The 22,923-nt window shown below is 35.4% G+C and overlaps 3 protein-coding genes and 2 long non-coding RNA genes across 5 annotated transcripts; 2 read left to right on the forward strand and 3 right to left on the reverse strand.

Moving 5' to 3' along the window:
- Nucleotides 1-1,325: 1,325 nt before the first annotated feature.
- LOC128673118 (cuticle protein 16.5-like) lies at nt 1,326-2,531 on the forward strand. Its single transcript, XM_053750747.1, has 2 exons — nt 1,326-1,437; nt 1,693-2,531. Exons 1-2 carry the CDS (start codon nt 1,378-1,380, stop codon nt 2,416-2,418), a joined length of 786 nt encoding a protein of 261 aa, XP_053606722.1. The 5' UTR covers nt 1,326-1,377; the 3' UTR covers nt 2,419-2,531.
- A 2,223-nt stretch (nt 2,532-4,754) lies between these two features.
- Nucleotides 4,755-5,884, reverse strand: LOC128672918 (cuticle protein 16.5-like). The gene is made up of 2 exons (XM_053750442.1): nt 5,821-5,884; nt 4,755-5,258 (listed from the first exon to the last, which is right to left on the reverse strand). Exons 1-2 carry the CDS (start codon nt 5,830-5,832, stop codon nt 4,803-4,805), a joined length of 468 nt encoding a protein of 155 aa, XP_053606417.1. The 5' UTR covers nt 5,833-5,884; the 3' UTR covers nt 4,755-4,802.
- A 651-nt stretch (nt 5,885-6,535) lies between these two features.
- On the forward strand, nt 6,536-7,650 carry LOC128673100 (uncharacterized). Its single transcript, XM_053750712.1, has 2 exons — nt 6,536-6,666; nt 7,258-7,650. Exons 1-2 carry the CDS (start codon nt 6,649-6,651, stop codon nt 7,564-7,566), a joined length of 327 nt encoding a protein of 108 aa, XP_053606687.1. The 5' UTR covers nt 6,536-6,648; the 3' UTR covers nt 7,567-7,650.
- A 2,036-nt stretch (nt 7,651-9,686) lies between these two features.
- On the reverse strand, nt 9,687-12,031 carry LOC128673101 (uncharacterized). Its single transcript, XR_008405043.2, has 2 exons — nt 11,638-12,031; nt 9,687-9,937 (listed from the first exon to the last, which is right to left on the reverse strand). It is a non-coding gene; the product is annotated as an uncharacterized LOC128673101 (long non-coding RNA).
- A 4,084-nt stretch (nt 12,032-16,115) lies between these two features.
- LOC128673102 (uncharacterized) lies at nt 16,116-16,787 on the reverse strand. Its single transcript, XR_008405044.1, has 2 exons — nt 16,678-16,787; nt 16,116-16,392 (listed from the first exon to the last, which is right to left on the reverse strand). It is a non-coding gene; the product is annotated as an uncharacterized LOC128673102 (long non-coding RNA).
- Nucleotides 16,788-22,923: the final 6,136 nt, after the last annotated feature.

Raw genomic sequence — 22,923 nt, forward strand, 5'->3', positions numbered from 1 at the left:
CAACATTTAAAAAATGTATTTTCGCTTTTATTATTTTTTTTAATGTTTAAATTAAGACCTAACTATGGTCTTATTTAAACATATAAACTTTAAATTTTTTATGTTTAGATAGAAACGCAACTACATTGAATAAAAAAGACAATGAATTTTTAAATACACTGAATATAGGTAATTTTAGTCTCTCATCTGAGCGTTTTCCCGGTTGCTTCCGTCGCCACCAAAGTCGGAACCCATTTTACTATTATTACTTGGACATTTATAAAAAAATTTAGAACCAAATTTATCAATTTGATGATAAAATTACCATATATCACATTAACAACACCACCGAATCCGGATACGAGCTGGTCAACGACTGGAACATCTTTTTGGCACGTTAAAGGATCTATTAAAGAGAATATTTTAAAAAACTTGCCCTGACCTGTCTAGTGATAATTAAGTAGGTTGGTATCTAATGAAATCGTACAATATTGCTTTTCTTTCTTTTCATAATAATTTAAATTAAAAATTCTTAAAACTTATATACAATTTGATGATGATTTTTTACAATAATAAGAAGTTTTAAATAAAGTTATAGTTTGACCTTAAAACTTTTAGACCAATTGGCGCCAATTCAGCGCTGTTCCTTCAATATGACATCATGGTTTAAAAAATGTATTCAATGTTATTTATGAACTAATTACACGTTTTTAGCCAATTTTATGGATAGGAGGTTCTCAATACGTCGCGATTAATAATTTTTCATCAGGGGAAGATAGATGTGCCTTTGTCTGTCTGTCGGCGATAAACTCAATAACTACTACACGGGTTTTTATGCAGTTTTCACCAATATGTAGTGTGATGGCTGAAAGATAAATAAATTTACAATTAACACAAAGATAAATATTTTTTTTCCTTTCTTATACTCGAAAAGTAATGTATGTTTGATTCGAGTATAGTTAAAAAACTTATAATAATTAGCAAACTTGGTTAGATGAATATCTAAACACGTCTACACATGGTATCGTTACAGAGTAACTTTTTAGCAGATGTCTTACGCGCAGCCACCGTGGTTTCGAGGCAAGAAACCGTTAAATGGGCTTACAGAATTAACCCCTGAATAGTTTTCACGAGTATGTTCGAATTTGTTTCGAATTTATATGATGTCAATCATCTTCAAAGCCCTTAGGTATCGAAGCCATTTAAATTGAACTCGTTTTGTCAAATATAGCCTTGATCGTTGTAAATTATATGATAAAACTTATATATTTTACATTAATAAGTAAAACAGATGTGATGAACCTTGAGGCTTTAAAATAAGGTTCGATTTATCATCTAATTTAAAATCGAATAGGATATTGTCCGGTTTGTGTGTGTTCCTATAAATTCTTGTTTGGGATGAACCAAATGTCATTCAGCTACGATAGTTGGAAACAAAGCACAGCCATGTACAAGCTCGTGAGTTTATAATTTTATTAGTTTATTTTTTATTTAAATTGTATACTATTTATTTACCTATTATGTTGCAAAGATACAAACTTAATTTGTTACAATTAATTCAAAAAAGACAGGTCCGTGGCTGCTGAAAATTAATTGCAGCATTGTAATGGGATGTTCTAATGTTACTTGTCTAAGTACTCGGTTGGAATAAGACATATACTTACATATATAGCCTAAAGAAAATAATTTCTGATCGAAAATTATATTTTTCAGCTCTTCGTCGCCGCCGTGCTCGGCCTTTCCACCGCCAAGCCCCAATTCGTGGCCCCTGTGGCGTACTCCACAGCCGTAGCTGCCCCAGCTGCAGTCGCCTACTCCGCCCCGGCTGTCGCTGCCGCCCCAGCTGCAGTCGCTTACTCTGCCCCAGCCGTCTCTTATGCCAAGCCTGTCGTAGCTGTCTCCGCCCCAGCTGTCGCAGCCGCCCCTGCCGCAGTCGCCGCCGCCCCTGCCGCGGTCGCCGCAGCCCCTGCCGCGGTCGCTTACTCCGCCCCAGCTGTCTCTTACGCCGCCCCAGCCGTCTCTTACGCCGCCCCAGCCGTGTCATACGCCAAGTCCGTCGTCTCTGCCGTGGCTACCCCAGTCGCTACCCCCGTCGCCTACTCAGCTCCAGCTGTAACTTACGCTAAGCCCGTTGTCGCCGCCGCCGTCGCTCCCGCGGTTGCCCCTGCCGTCGCCTACTCCGCCCCTGTGGCTTACTCTGCTCCAGCAGTGACCTACGCCAAGCCAGTAGTATCTGCAGCTGTTGCTCCTGTAGCTTACTCCGCCGCCTCCGTAGCTGCCCCTGTCGCCTACTCAGCCGCCGCCGTAGCCCCTGTCTCCTACTCCGCCCCAGTCGCATACTCTGGCTTCGCTGCCTCTCCCTATGCGTACTCTGGCCTCTCCAGCTACGAATACGCCGTCGGTTACGACTACCCCTCTTACCTGTGGAAGAAGAAGTAAGCGCCAAAATAACGAATATGAACTATCTAAGTGAACTATCGGTAACGTGTGATTGGTTTGTTGTTATAAGTAATTTAAATAAATAAAAAATAAATGTTTTCTGGCTAATGAAATTATGTTTTTTATATACTAACTTTCAGAACACACCCCTATTATTTTTAAATAGGTTCAAAAATCTGGAACTAGCATTTGCCCGCGGCAATTTCCAACGGATTAGTAGCTCGAGATACAGATACACAGACATATAGATATACAGACATACAGACAGACAGTTTTTTTTCCAATTTCTTACTCTCTAACTCTCTATTGCCTAATTTTGTTTTTAAGTATATTTATTCAATGTACAGATTTTTTTTTCTACTTTTTTATTATATGTTTGTTTGTAAACTCTTTTTGCACGAAAAAAACACATGCGAAGAAAGCAGTAAAATAAAGAAAGAAACGCGTGCAAAGGCGGGCTTATCCTAGAAAGTGATTTCTTCCTACTAATTATTTGAAAGGAAATAATTTAACGCACAAAGTAAGGTAGCGTAAGATAAACGTGCATTGTGAAGAAAATAGAAGTACACCAAACATCGAGTAATTATAAACAATATATATTGATATTGATAGGGAATATTACCCAAAGTTCGGCGCAGATGGCGCTACTGGTGCAACTTCGGTAAACAAACATTGCTAAAGGTGGCAAAGAGCGCCAATTTTTAATATTGTTGAAGATTTACGACCAAAAAGATTATTCGCAATTGTGGTGCGAGTTTAAAACAAGAAAAGAAGGATTTAGTGGATTATTGAATATGACGTATTAAACACAAGACGAATTGTAAATGGTAAATTATTCAAGTCCAGTGTCAAACAAAATACCTTTATTATCATTCCATAATTTATTGAACACTATTGATATTACATTGCACTTTTGTGGGATTAGGATATGTATATTATTTTCGACCACCACTTTTTTAACACCAACCCAAAATCTATTCAAATCAAAAATATAAACACAAAAAAATCGTCTTTAGGATCAACTTTTACCCCTGAAACGACACATATTTGAATCGAGAGCTATTTTTATTTTCACGTTTAGCAGCTCTTTGTCGCCTTTAAGTACACTTTTAAGACTTCAGTTTCAGACCATGAAAAAACTGAAGGTACTGATAAACGGGGTGAAATAATAAAAATCTATTGATTGTCAATATTATTTTTAAACTAACTTTTGCCCGCGGCTTCGCCGGATTTAAATTTGCATTTTTTTCTCATCTTTAGTTCAATTTCCAGTTTCCCGCTGCGTGTCTCGTCCCGCAAACTTATCCAATCCCGCTTCCTGCTATGTAATGTAGATCCCGTACCGTTTCCTAAATATTTTGCCATCATGTTTTTCGCAATGTGTCCCGTCCCGTTTCCTAATACGTGTTTCTTTCCATTTCCCGCTCCGACTCCCACTCCCGCTTTCTGCAACGCGTGCCGTCCCATTTTCCATGACGTTTTACGTCCCGGTTTTTTATTAACCATAAACGTAAATTAAACATTTTTTGTATTTACTTACTGTTATTTACTACAAAAAGTAAGGGTGCCAATTTTCAGCTTTTTATCTTGAAAATTGTATTAAGTCCCATACAATCTCCCACCCCCCTTTTGAAGGTTAAGGGATAATTTTCAGAAAAATCTGAAATACGTATTCATTAATTTGTTGTAAACAACCAAAATCCAAATTTTCATGTCAGTAACTTCAACGGTGTAGAAATTTCATATTAACAGTTTTTCACCCCTTTTTCTTTCTACAAAAGTTTAAAGTAAATCGTCTCCGTGAATTGGTTTTTTAATTTTCCTACAAGATCCTCCTTATTTTCCGGGATGAAATGTCTATAAGATGTTAACCCAGGGTTCCGAGGTATTTTTGATTCATTATTAGTTTTTCACTTATCATACGGGAACCTGACCATTTACCGGGATGAAATGTATCTACGATGTTAGGCCAGTATATAAGGTACCTACCATGGATCTACATACCAAATTTCAAGCAAATTGGTCCAGAAAATTTCGAGTGATACGCGTTCAGACAGACAGACAAAAATTTCCAAAACTATGATTTTGTCATTTATATCAGTAATGTATAATGAGGTTCAGCTTTCAACTCCACAGAAATAATAAATTGGAAGAACCTCATATCCCAACTGGGCTCTGGTAGAGATAATTAGTATTATTGTAAACAACAATAGTAACTGTCAAGGGCATTCATGTCTCTGTATTTCATGTCAGAATTTGGATGCACTCTTAGATTAAATCTCCATGATTCTAACAAATCGGATTAGTGAAGACAAAAACAATTATTTAGGTACAAATAATTTTCAAATCTTTATTTACATTTTTTTAAAGCTCATGTAACAAACTTAACGCCTCTTCCACAGTCCAGAGTAGCCAAGACCGTAACCGTAGTTACCGTATCCAGCGAACGCGGGAGCCGCGGCGTAACCGGCGGAGTACGCGACAGGAGCGGCGACGTAACCTGCGGAGTACGCCAGGGGGGAGGCGGCGTAACCGGCGGAGTAGGTCTGGGGGGAGGCGGCGTAACCGGCGGAGTAGGCCAGGGGAGCGGCAGATACTGCTGGGGCTGTAGCGATAGCGGGGGCGGCAGCTATAGCAGGGGCGGCGGCGATGGCGGGTGCGGCATAGGAACCGTAAGTAGAAGCGAAGGCTGGCGCGGCGTAAGTCGACGCTATGGCGGGAGCGTAACTAGTGTAGCTGGAGTAGGCTACTGGTGCCGCTGTGACGGATGGGGCGAGATACCCGCCATACAGGCCGCTGGGCTTAGCGGCGCTGATGCCGAGGATGGCAGCGACAATCACCTGGAAACAAATAAATTGCATTGTTTTTTCATCTGTGGCAGACCCACATGAAAGGCACAATTCGGGTGAGTTGCATCGTCAAATTTGATGTTGATTTTAACCGGTGCGTTGCTGACGTTTAATAAAATCGTGTACTTTTCTGCGCATGTGAAAGTTAACATCAAAGTTGATAATGCAACCCACCCTTAGTTAAGTTCGTTTTAAGAGCATATTCTCAATGTAGAAAACAATTAATTTAATCAGTTCAAGTTTTATCATTTCGCATACATATACTTAGAAGGTACATAGAAATGTACTTGAACTGACATAAAGTATATTTTTTGCCGGAAAATAGTACTGATCCTGTGAGTTATTCACAAGGGCGATTCCGCGTGCAAAGGCTTGTACAATTTACTTGTTTCAGTTGTGATAATAGGACGTAGAACAGTCTATTATACAATAAGTTTTTATTTTTGCTTTTTATCTTCAGGTAAAACACATTTCAGCCATAATAGCCACGTTTATTAGCTAATTGTTTTCAAAACAATGCCAGCTTTTAGTTAGTATTCACAAGAGAACTCACCAGTTTGTACATGATTGTTATTTTGTTTTCGGCCTGTAGTAGCTGAATGGTGCTTCGTCTCCCAAATGCCGATATATATAGCAAATTCTGAAAACCGGCCCATTTTCTGACCTCGGAAGCTATTCTCAATCTACATAATGCTAGAGTGGCCGAAGACAAATTCATAATTTATAACTTGAAACTAGGTTGGTTTATTAATAGTCTCACATTATTTCAGTTAGTTGATTCAGAATTCCAAAGGTTTTCCAATAATTACATACTACAATTTAATTATAACTCTAACTCTATTTTCATGCAAAAGTAACAGGAACATTACCATCGTTCTTGACACGATGCCTATGAGGCAATTTTGTACAATTGTATTATTAATTTAGTTTATTTATTTGATATGATTTTGTACGTGACCAGTAAGAAAGAATTGTTTTCGAGAAGCGGGAATAGCATGTTTATAAAAATTTAGCATTTTTTACCTTTTCTCTATAATATCTATTAAGTACTTCTTGAACAAATTAAGGCTAACAAATATTAGTTCTATGATTTGTTTCAATTTCAACATTATCATTGGCAAGGTCGGTGGGAAACAAGCACATAAGTATTTTCGGAACACACACAGATTTGCCGTGATTATACATTCTTTTGTACTCTTCACAACTATTTGACGAGGCCTTGAGTACCATTCAAAGAATCTTTTATCTTTCATAACTATCCATTTGTTGCTGTGTCCATTTAGTGGCCAAAATATATAAGGTAGAGCATTTTTATGACTGTCAGTGCATTTCCAATTGTCATTTGTTATACAAGTAGGCGTAATATTCGTAAATATTAAAAATGTCGGCCATAATTCTGGTAAGTGCATACTTAAAGACATTATTGTGTTACTTAATTTCTATCATGTTTCTATTTTAATATTTATGGTTAAATTTTTTTATGACAAGCCCAAGCAAGAAATGAAAACAACTGCATCAAATAGCGTGTGATAGATTTTATCTATCTCATGGTGGATAGATTGTGAATATATAGGAGTGGAGAGGTGATTGTTATTTTATAAAGCATTCTTATGCCTTATAAGACAACAAACACATCAATCAACCTCAAAAGATTCCAATTAAGCTGCAAAGTTATGGATTGCAGTCCAGAAAGATTTAACAGTATCATCAATTGTAACTCACAATGAAATAAATTAATTGACTTGAAATCGGTAAGCAAATACTTTTTTGCATAAAAAAAGTAATTTGATTACATTATATCTTCTGTTTGTACAACAAAAAATAATAAACAAACACCTTATAACAATATACAGTGTTATTTCCCTTATTAAATTCAGATAAGGGTCACGTAATACCGTTGCATGATAGCCGAATCCGATTATATTAGCAAAAGCCGGCGGACAAACTCTATCCATTGTTGTACGTAATAACACATGCGTGTCTATTTTAGATGACAGTTTTGGCTGTTGCATCAGTAGCCGCAGACCCGTTATGGATCAGTCCATACTTGTCATCTCCCTACGTGTCGGCTCCTTTTACGTCAGCCGCATATGTTGCTGCGCCGTCAGCTGCAGTCATAGCCGCGCCTTCAGTCCCTACTGTGCCTGCAACTCTGCCGTACTCCTCAGTATCAGCCTATAGCTATGGATCAGCGTACACGGTGCAGGACTACGCCCCAACTCTAGTCAAGTCGGCGCCCAACGCTATAGCGTACAGTCTTCCATACGCGTACGCAGCGGACTATTTTTACCGCAGATAATTTCTGTAGGTTTTAATTCGATGTTACGTGTTTTATGCCCTGCCATGTGATATTTATTGAAAACTAATAAAATTTTAAAATGATTGAATATTCTTTATCTTACAATACCTAAATTGCAAAGGTTAAATTTGAAACTTTTCTATTAGGTTATACTAGACTTATATCCAGATTCAGTTTACTAACTTAAGCTAACCTTTGAAACAAAACCATATCTATTTATAAAAAACTGCTTTAGTGTGCTATTTACTTATGGTGTCAATGCGTGTTTGATAAGATCTTTATATCATTAATGTCAAAGCATGTTGTAAATTAATCTTTGATGAAATAAAAGCAAGGTTTAATTAGCTAATAATATGATCTTATAAAAGTTCTCTGTTTCGGAGCGCATATAAATAATTCATTGATATAAATTAATGTAATGAAATTTTAAATATGAACCGGCTTTGGTTTATTCTTAGTACACAGACTTGAAAACCGGTTTCCAAAATCAAAATTTTGAATAAAAGTGTATCTATAATTTTAGGCAATAATTACAGTATGACACTAACACCTGTCATCAATATATATTATTAAAACAATATAATTTATTTTAAGTTTCAAAAATTAACTCATAGATCAGCAAACGTGTTTGTGCAGTAGCAGTACTTTAATTTTTATAACATAACTCAATATTTAGCGCATGCAACCATAAAAGTTAAATATGTCAGTTCAATTTGCAAATAATTTCCTTGGGTAGGTATACGGTGTCGGAACATCCAACTTTTGATCAAGTTATAAGCGCTCAAGGTAGTGTTCATTGGGCAGTTTCCATTAGCTTAATTATAATATAATTCAGATGAATGCAGTAGGTTTAACATCATTTTCTCGACCAGAAAATATACACTGTGTTAAATTAGCTATTGCTCCGCTCGCTGTTCAACCCATGTAAATTTTTTCATTATATAAAACATCATTTGTAAACGACAAACTCAAATACTACTGCACGGATTTTCATGCGGCTTTCTCCAATAGATAGTGTGAATGGTTCCTAAGTATATTCGCTGTATAATTTGTTATGTTTTTACCCAACCGAAGCCGGGACGGGCCGCTAATTAATTATATAGTATTCCATAGTTCATAATAATTGGTCAATGTCTTTAGCCCTGAAAGCGTATGACTGACAGACAAACTATCGCATCTTATTATCGAATAATATAAACATTGTTTTCATCGTCTCAAAAGGGTGCTTCAGTGCCAGTTCCAGTGGTTCTACTAGTTTCGAATTATACAGGCCTATTTACACGACTGACAAAAATAATACGATTTCCAGATTCATGTTCATATAGACCACAATTCCAAACGTCTTACTTGATACAAATATAATGATGTATGTTTTCCTAAAATTATTTACGTTATCTATTACTTTTAACATTGTAAAAGTGGGTATTAGGTATTGGAATGATATAGGTATTGGAATTGATGTGGATGGATAATCTTGTGTGCGGTCACCCAGAACTACAATTTTAATTTCTTCTGATTATGTTTTAGTTTATTAACCACCGGATCTTTTTATTAATTTCCGTGTAGTAAATATTGTAAAATATCGTCTAATCTTAACTATTCAAGATAGGTGAAGTCTAAACTCTGACAACCACCTTAGCAAAAGAAACTACCGACCTTCTTAATATGCGTGTCCAACTTAATGATCTACATCTCTAATACGCAGATTATATCATTGTGTTTCAGTTGCCCTTGAACAAATGGATCACCGTGAGATAATGTCTACATTATGGACATTTCTGCGTAGGTGTGAGGATATTTTGAAAAAGGTATCAACTACTAATAGATTTATCTGTTTTAATAATATCTAAAATTAGCTTTTTGTCCAAAAATAATATACGAATATCTTCCCTACTAGAGCTAGAAACTAGAAAAAATATAGTAGTGAGTATTTAACTCATGATATTCATTCATTTCTCTAACACAGTAATGTGACAAGAACTAGGTAACATGTGTACACATGGATAAATACAAAAATGTCATTGCATTAATACAATAACCTTGATTTATCCATCGGTATTATTTGTCTCTTTGTCAACTCTACACGGTTCGATATCAAAGGACAAATGAAACAAAAAACATGATGCTGTAAAAACTATATTAAATCACATTTGGCATATCGGTGTCATTTTTTTGCAGTAGTCGTATTTTTGGTTTAGCGAACATAGTATCCGTTGTAGGCGTAGGGCAGGGCTGCGTAGGGAGCGGAGTAGGCCAGGGGACTGTACCCTGAGTAACCCAGGGGAAGGACGCCAGGGGCAGCCGCATAGGCCAGTTGGGGCTCAGGCTTGGGGCTGGCGAAGGCCACAGCCAGAACAGCGAAAAGAGCGAACTGGAATAAAAAACAAAGATATTTCACAAAAAAGTTCGTACACACACGTTCGATACTTCCAGGCTAAATATATTTCCCTGTCTATTTAATTTTTTTGGATATATGTATGTACATGTTGGACTCAGTATACAAATTATGATGAATAGATGCACTTTGGTACACGGGTAGAATGAAACCCGGAATAGCAATAAGGGTATTTTTATCTCACTTCACACAGGACGCCCCGGGGCGCAGCTATTTTTACTCATATGTACTACTTGACATAAGTATTTGATTTGCAAGGGAACCTTCATATTCAATTATGTAATATCAAATCAATTGTCGCAAAAAAAAAATACAAATGCTATAAAACTTATAGTGACGCGTGAAATTTTTCACAAGTGTGATATAGTATATTATGAAAAGTGCGGTAATTTTCAAAGTCATACGACGTTATATAAAATATTTGCGAGGAATGAAATAAAACTCGGAAAAAGAATAAATATTTAATTACTTATTAAAGCAGTTATTACATTTTGAACAAAATTTTAAAATTGATTGAGGCTTAGATTAGCCTCTTTCGCTGCATTTGAGACTTGTGGCGGTGTCAAATTTATAATTTCATCACTACTTGACGACATTTTCAAATAAAAACAATACAGCGAAAAGAAAAAGCCCGTGGAATAATTTTACTTGTTCACAAATTAGCGATGCGCGCGTATCAGCGCTTTTTTTAGGCAAAGGCACAAAAAACCGCCAGTATTACTAATAAAGTAAATTAATATATTTGAGTTTTGTTTCAAATAAATGGTTGTAAAGTTAATTTTATTCATAAAATGTTGACCACTTTTCTGACATAAAAATCTTTGCTAAGATTTAGAAAAGTATCGTTCGTTTTTAAACGGAGCATCTAGATGCTCCGTCTACGGCACGGTCTAATGCACGGTTTATCTAGATAAACCGTGCGTATTACATTATTTTAAAAAAAATACGTTTTACAATAACTAACAAGTGCGTAATGATATACAATACGATATTGAAATTGCGAAATAAGTGACCCTTTACAAGCAAATATGTTATAAAAAATATTACGATACTCGTATTTTACGCGTGACAAAATAAAGAGGTCGGGATAATGTCACTGGCTAGCATTATTGGGGTGTGAACAGTGTCCTCAGGCAGTATAGGCCCGAAGATCAAAAGATACATTAAGGGCATGTGTATGAGATAAATTCAAGGTTCCACTTTTACATTATTAATGGTCTGAAGGGTTTCAGACCATAAATAATGAAAAATTGTAACTAGAATACCTTTTTTACTTTTCCAAATAAGTAGATTAGAAAATAATTAGCAAAGTTTCCTGCTTTTTGCAAAGTTGATAATAGAGCTTTCATTATTTTCTACTTTCATGAAAATGATGATTAGGAAAATGAGGCGCGAATGAATTTATTCGCAAATGTTTCAACTGTGTTTGTCAAATTACATATAATGCGCTATTACTTCAAATTTCGATGTGTGTCCTGAAGCATTTCCAATTTTGCAGTTTATACCTAGGAACATCTATTTTCTGTCTATGTACAAGCTACCAGCTTTCGGAAAAACTATAGCTAAGAAGAAACGCCGAAAATTCATTTAACAGATTAACCCATAAAAGCGATAAAATCCCTCATCGTGTAGAAATTTGAAGGAAATGTAAAAGATTCTAAATTAATACTGCTTACCAGTCTGAAGAACATGTTGAAGTTTTACTTTGAGGAGGCACCACAAGTAATAACTTGGATAGTTGGGTCCCGCCTTATATACACAATTAAGATCGACCACGCCCGACTAGTGTTCTCGTCGTATGTAACAAAAAGTGTCCTTGATCTTCAAAATAATAAATGTATTCAATGTACGTACATACAGATACGCAGATAATAGACATCCGTGTTAGGCGTCACCCATAAGTACTTACGCATATGAAATTATAGGTTTGCAGATTTCAATCTGTATTTTATAGCCATAATGATTATCGTATAAGGATATCATCCCATATTAATATAAATTTATCCTATATTATACAAGGGGAACACAAAAAACACAAAAGCCAGCGGCATCAGCACATGTTTTGTATATTGTATGTTGAAATTTAACCAATACATATACTTTAGACTATTTTATATTTTTTTATGAAAGAAAACAAAATCAGCGATTTACGATGAACCATTTTAATAATTTCAGACATCCAAATAATTCAAATGTATTTATTTAACATCGCATTAGCTCGCGCCTATATTGAGATTTAAATGTAAGTATTAACTGAATATTTGTATGGTAGTCTATCTCCGTGTCCTATGCTCCAACCCCTTATTTTTGTGTTCCTATGCGTTTGGGGATTATAATAACTTATCAAAATTGATAAGAAACTTACCACATGTGTACCTTCTACTTTCATGTGGCATTTTCGTTTCCTATGAGGGCGACATTATCTTACATAGGTTTCTCGCTTTTCATTCTCTACTAATTTCAGCCAAAATTGGGAAAAACATGAGTAAACTAATTAAAATCAGATAGCTCAATAAATGTTTTATTTTATACAAACATAAAGTTAAAAAGAATATCACATTGGCAAAGCAAAAAATAAAACTAAATAAAAACAAACTAAAATTATGGAAAATTAGAATTTCGGGAAGTAGAGATCAAGTATATAATCGGTCAATAATATCCATATCCATAGTTGTAGGGTGATCCATAGCCATAGCCGGAATAGCCTAGTGGGTTAGAGTAGCCGGAGTAGCCGTAGTAGCCGGGGTAGCCTGAGCTGTAGCCGCTGTAGCCATAGCCTGGGTAGTACTGAGGGCGGGCAAAAGCCATAGCGAAGATCGTGAATAGCAATACCTGTAAAAGGATTTTTTTCTATCAACCTGTTAGTCCTAGTTTGACTTGTCACATTGTTGTGGTAGAAAAAAAGGGTGTCACATAAAATTCGACGAAATAAATTTCCTTGATTTGTTTGCACTTTATTGCACACAGAACATATACAAAAAATATCAACAAAAAAGGGGTAGTTGTACAACATTCCAGGAAGGACTTAAATACCACGGTTTTTATGTATAAGTAAACTTAAAAAATATATATCATAAAACTTAATTATACTTCTCATAAGTAATCAATTAATTATTACAATTAATAATAATACAACTGTGAAATTCAAATTCAAAATTCTTTATTCAATTTAGGATGATAGCTTTATATATAGCTTTATATATAACACGACATAATCTATCTTAGAAGGAAATAACTTACCAATCTAGCAAACATTTTGAATTTTGAAACTCTTGGGTTTCGTGGAATTGCCGTGACACTGGCTTTGATTTAACACACGAACTGTTCCCATTTTTATTGCTTCTTCAACATTTATAGGTGGAATCTGTCCTTGGATTGTTACGAACAATAACGGAATAACTATACATACCAATGTCTGTTGGGAATCAATGTAAATTATGAGTATGGCCGAGTCACATTCGTACGCGATCCACATCCTAAATAGACCGCTTTTGTTTATTCTCAAAAGTTAATGTTCCAAATGAAGCAAAACCTCTTTGTCTTTACTGAAACAGGACTAAAATGGCGAGTTACTTTTGGTAATGAACAGAAGTGTTAATCTGTTTGCTCCAACCACTAATTAGCCCAAAAGTTTATCAGTTTGTCCTTGAAACTATACGTGAGTACAACCGCCTGTGTTAATTTTAGTTTTGGTCTTGAATGCGAGTATAATACGAGTACAACTTATGTTAAATACAAAGTTACTAAAACACTTACTTCCGCAATAAATAAAAGATGTGGCATTTGTGGCTTCCATATGAAAAATGGTCAATATTGTACTATCGGTTTATTTGTTCATTTCTGCAGTCCTACGTAATGCATTTTTCTTCTATGCAAACAAGACTATAACACTATATACTCTGTTGGACTATGATATTCTACCTATTTACCGGTCAGATTAGTCACATTATTATTTTTAAGGATACATGAAGTCAAGAAGCTTCGTTGTAGCTGTCGCTATTGTAACTATAACAAGCAGTCTATATTAGGTGAGACAGGATATGAAATATGTAATAAAATCGAGGATCATTGACCTCAGTACTCTAGCTTGTCATTAAATGTTGTCATCTCAGACAATATGGGGCAGGTACATTGTTTAGATCAAGGTTAAGATTTGGTTATATATAGTGCACTTCCCAGGAGATCAGCATGATTCAGTAGAGTCGGTACTTGCTAGCAACATGTTCGCTAAAATCGTAAGTATTACATTTTATTTTTATTAAATTTTATCTATTCATCTTCATTCGCCATGAATAACACCATTTACACGTCGTGCACTTTATTTAGACATTTATGTATAAAACGCGAAGATTTCTTGGAAGAAAAAATACATATACAGGACAAACATCTAAAATGTTTTCGTTACTTGAAAGTTTTAGATGATCTATGTCTTTATGAAATCTGACAAAGCAGGAGCGAGTTTAATGCGGGTGTCAGTGTCTTGTCTCTTTTTTAGAAAAAAGGAAGGAAGGAAAAAGAATATAAAACAATACGTAAACGTTCAATTACTACATATTTAGAAAATTGAATTATCTCACTAATTTAAATTTCTTTAATGTAGCTTTTAAAGGGTTTTTTTTATGCAATTGGGAGAAAATTATGAGATTCCCTTGGTCTTGCATGTGACCACTTATCACCGCATGCTGGCTTGGTATAACATAAAACCAAAATATTTTTTTACAGTTCGCCCTATTTGCTCTGGTGGCGGTCGCTTTCGCGGCCCCCAACCCGAAACCTGCGCCCGCGCCGGCCCCGCAGTTCCTGGCCTACAGTGCGGGCCTGGACTACGTGTACCCTGGAGCCGTGCCCTCCGTCGTGTCTCCTTACTCCGCCCCTCTCGCGTACTCCGCTCTGCCCGGTGCCGTCTACCTCCGCTGAAACTGATATTGATTTCTTATCTCTCCCATGTCTTATGATGAACTTACTGTGATGATTTAGATTATACCTGAGCAATAAAATTATACAAGCAAATTTATAATTGTTTCAGTATCTTCTGAAAATCTCTTTGTCGTCAGAATTTTCACAGAAATCTGTCTGACACGCATTCAGGGCTAAACCGCTAGCACTGGGCTGATTTTGTTGAAATTCGGGTTAATGACCCGAAGTAACAAAAAGAGGAAGCCGCGGGAAAAAGCTAGTATAATAATTTAAAATAATAATCGATAGATAGATAAAATTTGTAAAAAACATCTTTATATTACAAAAATAAATAAGAATAGACATACATACAAAACAAACATGCGTACATACAATTTTTACAAATGATTGTGACTGTGATACTATAACTGTACCTTAATGATTCATAACCGTAGGTGATTATTTGTCACAGAAACAGTTTTTTTTTCAAGTAGGTATTCAGGTATAGGTTTAAATGTAAATCGAAAAATTAGTGGCAGCAATCAATAGGAAGAGATCTGTTTATTTGTTTATACGACATCCTCACAAAGAATCATACAAAATAGACCATCCATGTTTAAACTTAGATGTGAAAATACGAGTACCTGATTAAAGTCGAAAGAAAAATAAGGGCGGAAATATTGTATGAAAATCCATTGTGAGGAAAAGTAATCCAGCTGAAATAAATACGAATCTCGATTGCGTAGAAGGTATTTTTGGTCGTAAAACTGCAACAATTTTGAAAATTGGCGCTTTTTGCCTTCATTGGCAATGTTTGTGTACCCTAGTTGTATTGACCAAAAATAGTGGTGCGAGTTTAAAGGAAAAAGGAAGGATTCGTGAATTTTCCCGAAAATAATAACATTATTTTAGTTTATGTTCTGAATTATTGGGCCAACTGTGGTCATAAACTGATATAAACTTGAATTGTAATTGAAACCTGTATGAAGTCCATATTTTAATAAATCTTCACGTGTGTAGTGTTCAGAGCTTCTTTTCGACCGTTTACTGGCTCGAAAATTTTACAGCGCGAGGCGTATCCCATAGTTTTCGAAGTTTTTTTATCTTATGGAAAACGATTTTTCCCAATATATCGACACCCGAATATGCTACATTGTTGTATATTTTCACAAACGAATGCTTACATAATGAAAGGATTAATAAAGTATTCTAAGGTATGGATATTCAAAACAGAGTACACATAATGATAACAATGACATTGCAAATTAAAATTTATTGATCAATATATAAAATCACACAGTCATCACAGTACATCAATATATCATCCGAGAGGATTCGTTTTAGCGGAGGTAGACGGCACCGGGCAGAGCGGAGTACGCGAGAGGGGTGGAGTAAGGAGACACGACGGAGGGCACGGCTCCAGGGTACACGTAGTCCAGGCCCGCACTGTAGGCCAGGAACTGCAGCGCCGGCGCGGGCGCAGGCTTCGGGTTGGGGGCCGCGTAAGCCACAGCCACCAGAACAAGTACGGCGAACTAAAAATAATAATGAATTTGTGATTGTGATTTTTCTCCCAATTCACAAAACCCTAGAGATAATCTTGCGTGTACATGTTACTATTATATAATGCGAATATAATTTTAAGGAAAAAGTATTATTCCCGTGATAAATTAATGTGGACAAAGCCACGGGAAAATGTAGGCAAGACTTCGATACAATATTTCATCTATATGCCATAGTATGATGTTGCTCATGGAACATGAAGAAGAATAAAATAACATACAAAAACTAATCATAATTGATATTATGTAAGTACTTACGATTTTAGCGAACATGTTGCTAGCAAGTACCGACTCTACTGAATCATACTGATCTCCTGGGAAGTGCACTATATATAACCAAATTTTAACCTTGATCTAAACAATGTACCGGCCCCATATTATCTGAGATGACAATGATATCATATTTCACACTTTACATCCTCTCCGTTTCTCTCATCTGAAAACATTCTTGTTTTCTTTTTTAGCCCAGGGATTGCTTTTTAAGGTCTGAAAATATCAATCCTGGGAAAATTCTGAAACAGATTAATTGATATGTAAATAACTATGACATTAATTGTAATGACATCATTCTAATTAATGCCATAGTAATTTATTTAGATACTTGTTTACACAACTTACTCAATAAAATCCCAACCGAAAGGGAAATATATAAACATTAATTCTAATAACTTCCGAAAATTAAACGCATAATGCCATTTACCAAAAACTTTTATCTGGAAACGTAATGTTGATTCCAAGACTCATTTTACTTTTTTTATATTATAAGCAAGAGTTAAGCGTACCAGAAGCTGGTCTAATGATCATTGGCCTGTCCTGATGCTGTCTCAATGTTGTCATCTCAGACAATAGCACTACTGTATAGATCAAGGCTAATAGTTTCATATATAATGTCCTACTTGCCCGAAATATATTATGATTTAATTGAGTCTCTACAAGAAACATGTTCACTAAAATTGTAAGTACTTAATTTAAAAAATAAATCACTAGCCTTGGGAATTTGTAGCTTAAATTTCACTACATGAGATTTGCTTAGTGGAGATTTGAAAAAGTATTTTGACAACATAGCTAAATCAATACAAACTCTTAAAACAAACAATGAGTAAACTAAATAAATGATACTGAAAATAATGTTTTATACAAAGTTGTAATTTTTTATTTTATTGCCGTAAGAGAGATTTTGTTGCAAATTCCCTCGTCAGGAGGACCATAATAAAGTGTTTGTCATGGGTCATTAAAAATTAATACAACTAAATAACCCTTGGCAACGGGACAGTGAACACAAATTCGAGTTATCTCAAATTTGAGTTAGTATTCGTCATAATTTCAGAAATAATATAATTAAGTCAATTTTACTCTGTTTCCTGTCATTTATTTTACTAACTACATGACACCCCTGTCTTTTATTTCATTTATAAAGCCCTTCTGACTTTTCTTACCCGTTTTTCTTCTAATTCGATATTTCCTTCAAAAAATTTTTAATTATCCTATAATATAAGGTGGGCAAATATGGAGGATATTTTGCCATATTTCTCCTTCATATCTATATTACTTTGAGTAACGATACTCAAAGCAATAGTAATAGATAATGCACCCAAAGTTTTATCTACAGGTTTATGTATAGTAACAGTGCCTCTTCATTTCAGTTCGCTCTCTTCGCACTTCTTGCGGTGGCTTTTGCCGCGCCAGGTCCTCAACCGGAGCCACAATTACTGACCTACGGAGCAGGGCTGGACTATGTCTACCCCGGAGCTGACATCCCATCCGTGTTGTCTCCGTACTCCAGCCCACTCACGTACTCCGCACTGCCTGGACCTCTGTACCTTCGTTGATCACGAACTATTGATCAAAACGTGTGATGTTCTTTTTTAAAACAATGTAATACCTATGTAAATTCCAAAACATTTTGTGACAGAAATAAAACAATCAATTTCATTTAACTCTCGATTTTTGGATATAATATTATGCCTTTACCTGAACACATTACAAATTTTAATTTATAACGGAAAGAGAAAGGGAGGAAGCGTTGGAGTGTTGGTCTGCTAAGCTTTAGGAAGAAATGGTTGGATAAGGCATCGGATAGGATTCGAGAGAGTTGGGGGAGACCTTTACTCAGGAGTAGGACAGAATGGGTCTAAAAGTGTTTTTCTAACATTATCGCCTATGTAATGTGGTATGTGCGGACATTTAAACCAGAAAAAGATATTGAGCCAGAATTAAAAAAATCACAAGAATAAGGTCTACCTATAATGGAATATTATTTCGTAACAGACTGCGCGTCAGTTAGTTACGAAATACAATGGCATTATGCAACTATTACGTCCTGTAGGGCTCTACTGAACGTAATAGTTGAAAATTATGTTGGGTCTTTGAGGAATGTAGGGAATTCCCCAAATTCCCACGGGAACAAACACGAAAACACGCGTACGAAGTCGCGCGCAAAAGCTAGTAACAAGTTTTTATGTCAGAGAATTTTATTGCGTTCAATGCGTGACAAAAAATCATATTTATGCCGTTGAGAAGTTTCCACGTAGAGAGCCCTTCAGATCGTGATAAAATTTCTCAATTGGTTAAAGTATTTTTTTATCAATTTAATAAAATTATTTCTTATACATTAGCAATATTTTATCTACATACTCAGTCCATGGCACTGAACAACTTTTCGTACTAAAAAAATATCAGCTGATCCATACTACATTTTCCACAAGGTACGCATTTAATGTTGTATAGAAAAACTGTTTTTTTAGCGATTTGGGAGTTACCCCCGTACTAAAAGTTGTTCAGAATTATGGACTGAGCATGTAGACAAAAAGTCACTCTGTATTCACATACATTGCAAGTTCAATAAAAGCTTGTAAAAAATAAATAGATAATATAACGATAATGTGGGTTACGACTGATCGGCATTAACGAGATTTAGCGTCTACCCTAGGCATGATTTCCAGAAACAACCCTTATTCATTTACAAGGAACAGTCGCAACGAGGTAGGATTAATTATATAAAGTATTTGCTAGTTAAATTTTATTGTTTAAGTAAGCTAAAAATAGCACAAAGTCATTCATTGGTTACAGGAATTTCAGTTTCAGCGGAGGTAGACGGCACCGGGCAGAGCGGAGTACGCGAGAGGGGCGGAGTAAGGAGACACGACGGAGGGCACGGCTCCAGGGTACACGTAGTCCAGGCCCGCACTGTAGGCCAGGAACTGCGGGGACGGCGCGGGCGCAGGTTTCGGGTTGGGGGCAGCGAAAGCCACAGCCACCAGAGCAAATAGGGCGAACTGTAAAAATAACAATCATTATGATATATATTTATTGAATGATTTATTTTCAGAAAAATCAACTAAACGAATAACAACTGAATTAATAATGTAATCAATGGCAATAATAGTAATCAATGAGTAGTAAGTATTTTTGTATTAATTTTTTATGTATTATTTATATATAATATTATTATATAAATAATTTCAATTTTTAGATTTCAACTTACCAATTTGTACATCATTGTGAAATATTGCTAGCTACTAAGTAACATGCTGGACGTGGAATCCTACTGTTATATATACCCAAAACACGAACCTTGAACTTCAAATTATAACAATACACATGTACCTTTTATTGATATAAGCGACAAGTGCCTACACTAGGTACGGAAGCTTATTGTCCTGTCGTACCATGAAGTCACACATTGCCATAACAGGTGATCTTTAAGTTGCCTCCTTAATTAGCAAGTACTCTAGTTATTTACAGACAAAAAATAGAGCAAGATACCTAACTGGTATTAGCTGAAATTATTTGCGAAGCTAATCCTTATCATTATTTCTATGGAAATGTTTAGTACACAATACCTATTATTTCCAAAGTCTTTCAGCAAATCTATAAGTGCAAATAATGAAACAGTAAAAAAACTTGTTATCTGTAGTTTAATATATTTCCTGTAATCGTTTCAAATAAAACTGCAAAGCTCGTAAGATATAAGTCTACAACAGGCCTAGCCTATATTTTCATATAGAAATATAGAATATACAAGCTGCATTTTGTGAAAGGTATCTGAATGCCGATTCCACTCCCACTCCAACAAGCTTGCAATGCAGCTAAACGTGACTTTCGCGTTTTGCTACTCTCAACTGTGTATATGCTGTATCTGTATGCCATGAAATGGGAAACTATCTCATTCAACTTTAACTTCTAATGTAAAATGAAAATATTAACCAGGTAAAAGTTATCTACTTCACTAAGAATACTTCAAAATTAACCAAAAACAGATTTATTCCATTTGAGAACCCGAATGATCGTACATCAGCTTATAGTCAGACCAATTGTAGCCAATTTTTATTGAGAAACGGCGCATCATAATTTGTTACACATAATACTGCTGATGTAAACATATAACAAGAAGCATCAATATGCGCGGTCGGTGTAAGTTTGCACACAATGGCTACTAAAATAGCCCAAACCCCCGCTGCGTCGCCAATTCGCCATGTTCGGAATAATGATGCAGTGGTGAGACCATTAATTTTATCTATGATTGAGACGCAGTTTTGACAGCGTCATTCTTGGACGCAATAAGTTCGCACTGAGCTGGTTAATGTAATACCTAAACATATTCTACATTAATAACTATAAGAAAACTTGCGCCGATGTATTAGAAAATTTACTCCTCATATTTTCAGGTTTTTATACACATAAATGTAACAAAGCACATAAAAATTTTTTGCACGTCAAATCAAACAGTCCACAGATTAAATTTACGATTATGACTGTGCATAAATTAACGAAATGCAAAACAGGGTGATCTATTCGATCAACTGATCGAATAGATCGCCCTACGTTTGAAGCCAGTTTACATTTAGTTTAGAACAAACGAGTAACTATATATAGCAGCTTTTCTTTATCTTTATTTTCGAGTGTGTTGCTATTGCTAACACCGGTGCAGATTTTATTCAAGTCGCCAACGCATCTGACTTTTACGACTACCTACTAACATCTAGCGGAAAGTTGTCGATCAAAAATAGGGAAGTTACTGAAGAACTGTCAACCATTGTGCAGGTTTCCTCACGAGCTTGATACATGAGACAGATTGGTTTACAAACTCATGTGACACGAGTAGGTTTCAAACCCTTTTGATCTCATACGGAAGGCACCACCGCTTCGGACCACCGCCGCTTCCCACTAATTTTGACTAAGAGACAATGCGTTATGGCAATAAGTGCCGTACATCACCACCAACTAATAACACCTATTATTAGCTTTTTAAATTGTGCAATTAAAATTATATAATTATGTAAGTAGGTTCTTTCAAAATAGGTACCTAGTAACAGGCTTAACAAATTGTAACCGATGCTAGTATGTGTGCCTACCTAGTCATAGTGATCTCCTAACTACTACTAAACCTTCCGCCATGCAGTTATATACCTTCGTCGGGTTTTATCAAAACAAATACATTTTATTCACGAGAGTCTTTTTTAACCATTTTCACGTTTGTGAAATGTTTTCGACGTCGAGTTCATTGGCTTATTAGCAATAAACGATGATATCGAATTAATTAACTTAGGTAATTAGCGTATTGACAAAATGTAACAAGTAGACTAGACATTAACTAATTAGGAGCCTCCATTGAAATGCGTCAACACAAAATTATTTAAACATTTCCGTAAAATCGAATTCCTAGTAATACTTATCAATCAATTATTTTTTGCGGCCACTTTGCTCAAATTAATTGAAAAGGGTAATTGGTACGGTAGACATTAAAGAAATAACAGATGTTCATTCATTTCAATAATAATTCTGTTTGAATAATTCCAATAAGAAACACCTGCGCATTTCATGTACCTACCGGATCTACTAACGGGTTGAAGAGTCACAAAACAGAAAGCGTTACCTATTCATAACTTACGATGGAAAAAATATTCATCTACTAGGGATATTTATAATATGTACCTAGATAGTAACTTTTTTCTTTCAGGTACTGAAGTACCTACAAACTTTTAATGGATTGCTACATATTTATTTGTACAATTATCCAATTTATCTGAGTTTCGAAAGACTTTAATCTTAGACAAAATCAATTTCAATTTGAAATAAAAATGTACAAACACTAAAATAGTTTTTACATCTGCCCCAATGTCGACATTGACAAGACATCCATAGACTCTCAGTAGATAATACAGGAACATTTAGGTAGTAAAGATATTTATATTTTTTGGTAATGTAATGAAGTCATTTCTGTATACTGTATGTTTTATATCTGAAGTGTGAAAACTGAAAACAAACGTCACGTGGGGCACGTGCCACGTGCGCCATTAGTAAGTGGGAGAAGTAAGCTTTGATTGTAAACGATTTTACTTAACTATGCATTTTAATTTTTTGCATATAATATAAAATTGCACCTATACAATTGCAGTATGAAGTGTACTGCCATTTCAAAATGTTTTTTTAGGATTTATCCACATATTAATCAGTTTTTTTGCTTAATTAAGTATAACAACATACGGAGAGGGCTAAATCGCT

The sequence above is a fragment of the Plodia interpunctella genome, chromosome 10, assembly GCF_027563975.2.
Source record: "Plodia interpunctella isolate USDA-ARS_2022_Savannah chromosome 10, ilPloInte3.2, whole genome shotgun sequence".
Lineage (NCBI taxonomy): Eukaryota > Metazoa > Arthropoda > Insecta > Lepidoptera > Pyralidae > Plodia > Plodia interpunctella.

What these genes read in the sequence shown, in the direction of transcription:
- LOC128673118 (XM_053750747.1), top strand. Translation starts at nt 1,378, where the DNA reads ATGAACCAAATGTCATTCAGCTACGATAGTTGGAAACAAAGCACAGCC. An exon ending in GCACAGCCATGTACAAGCTC is followed by an intron (nt 1,438 to 1,692) that starts GTGAGTTTATAA and finishes TATATTTTTCAG; the next exon opens with CTCTTCGTCGCCGCCGTGCT.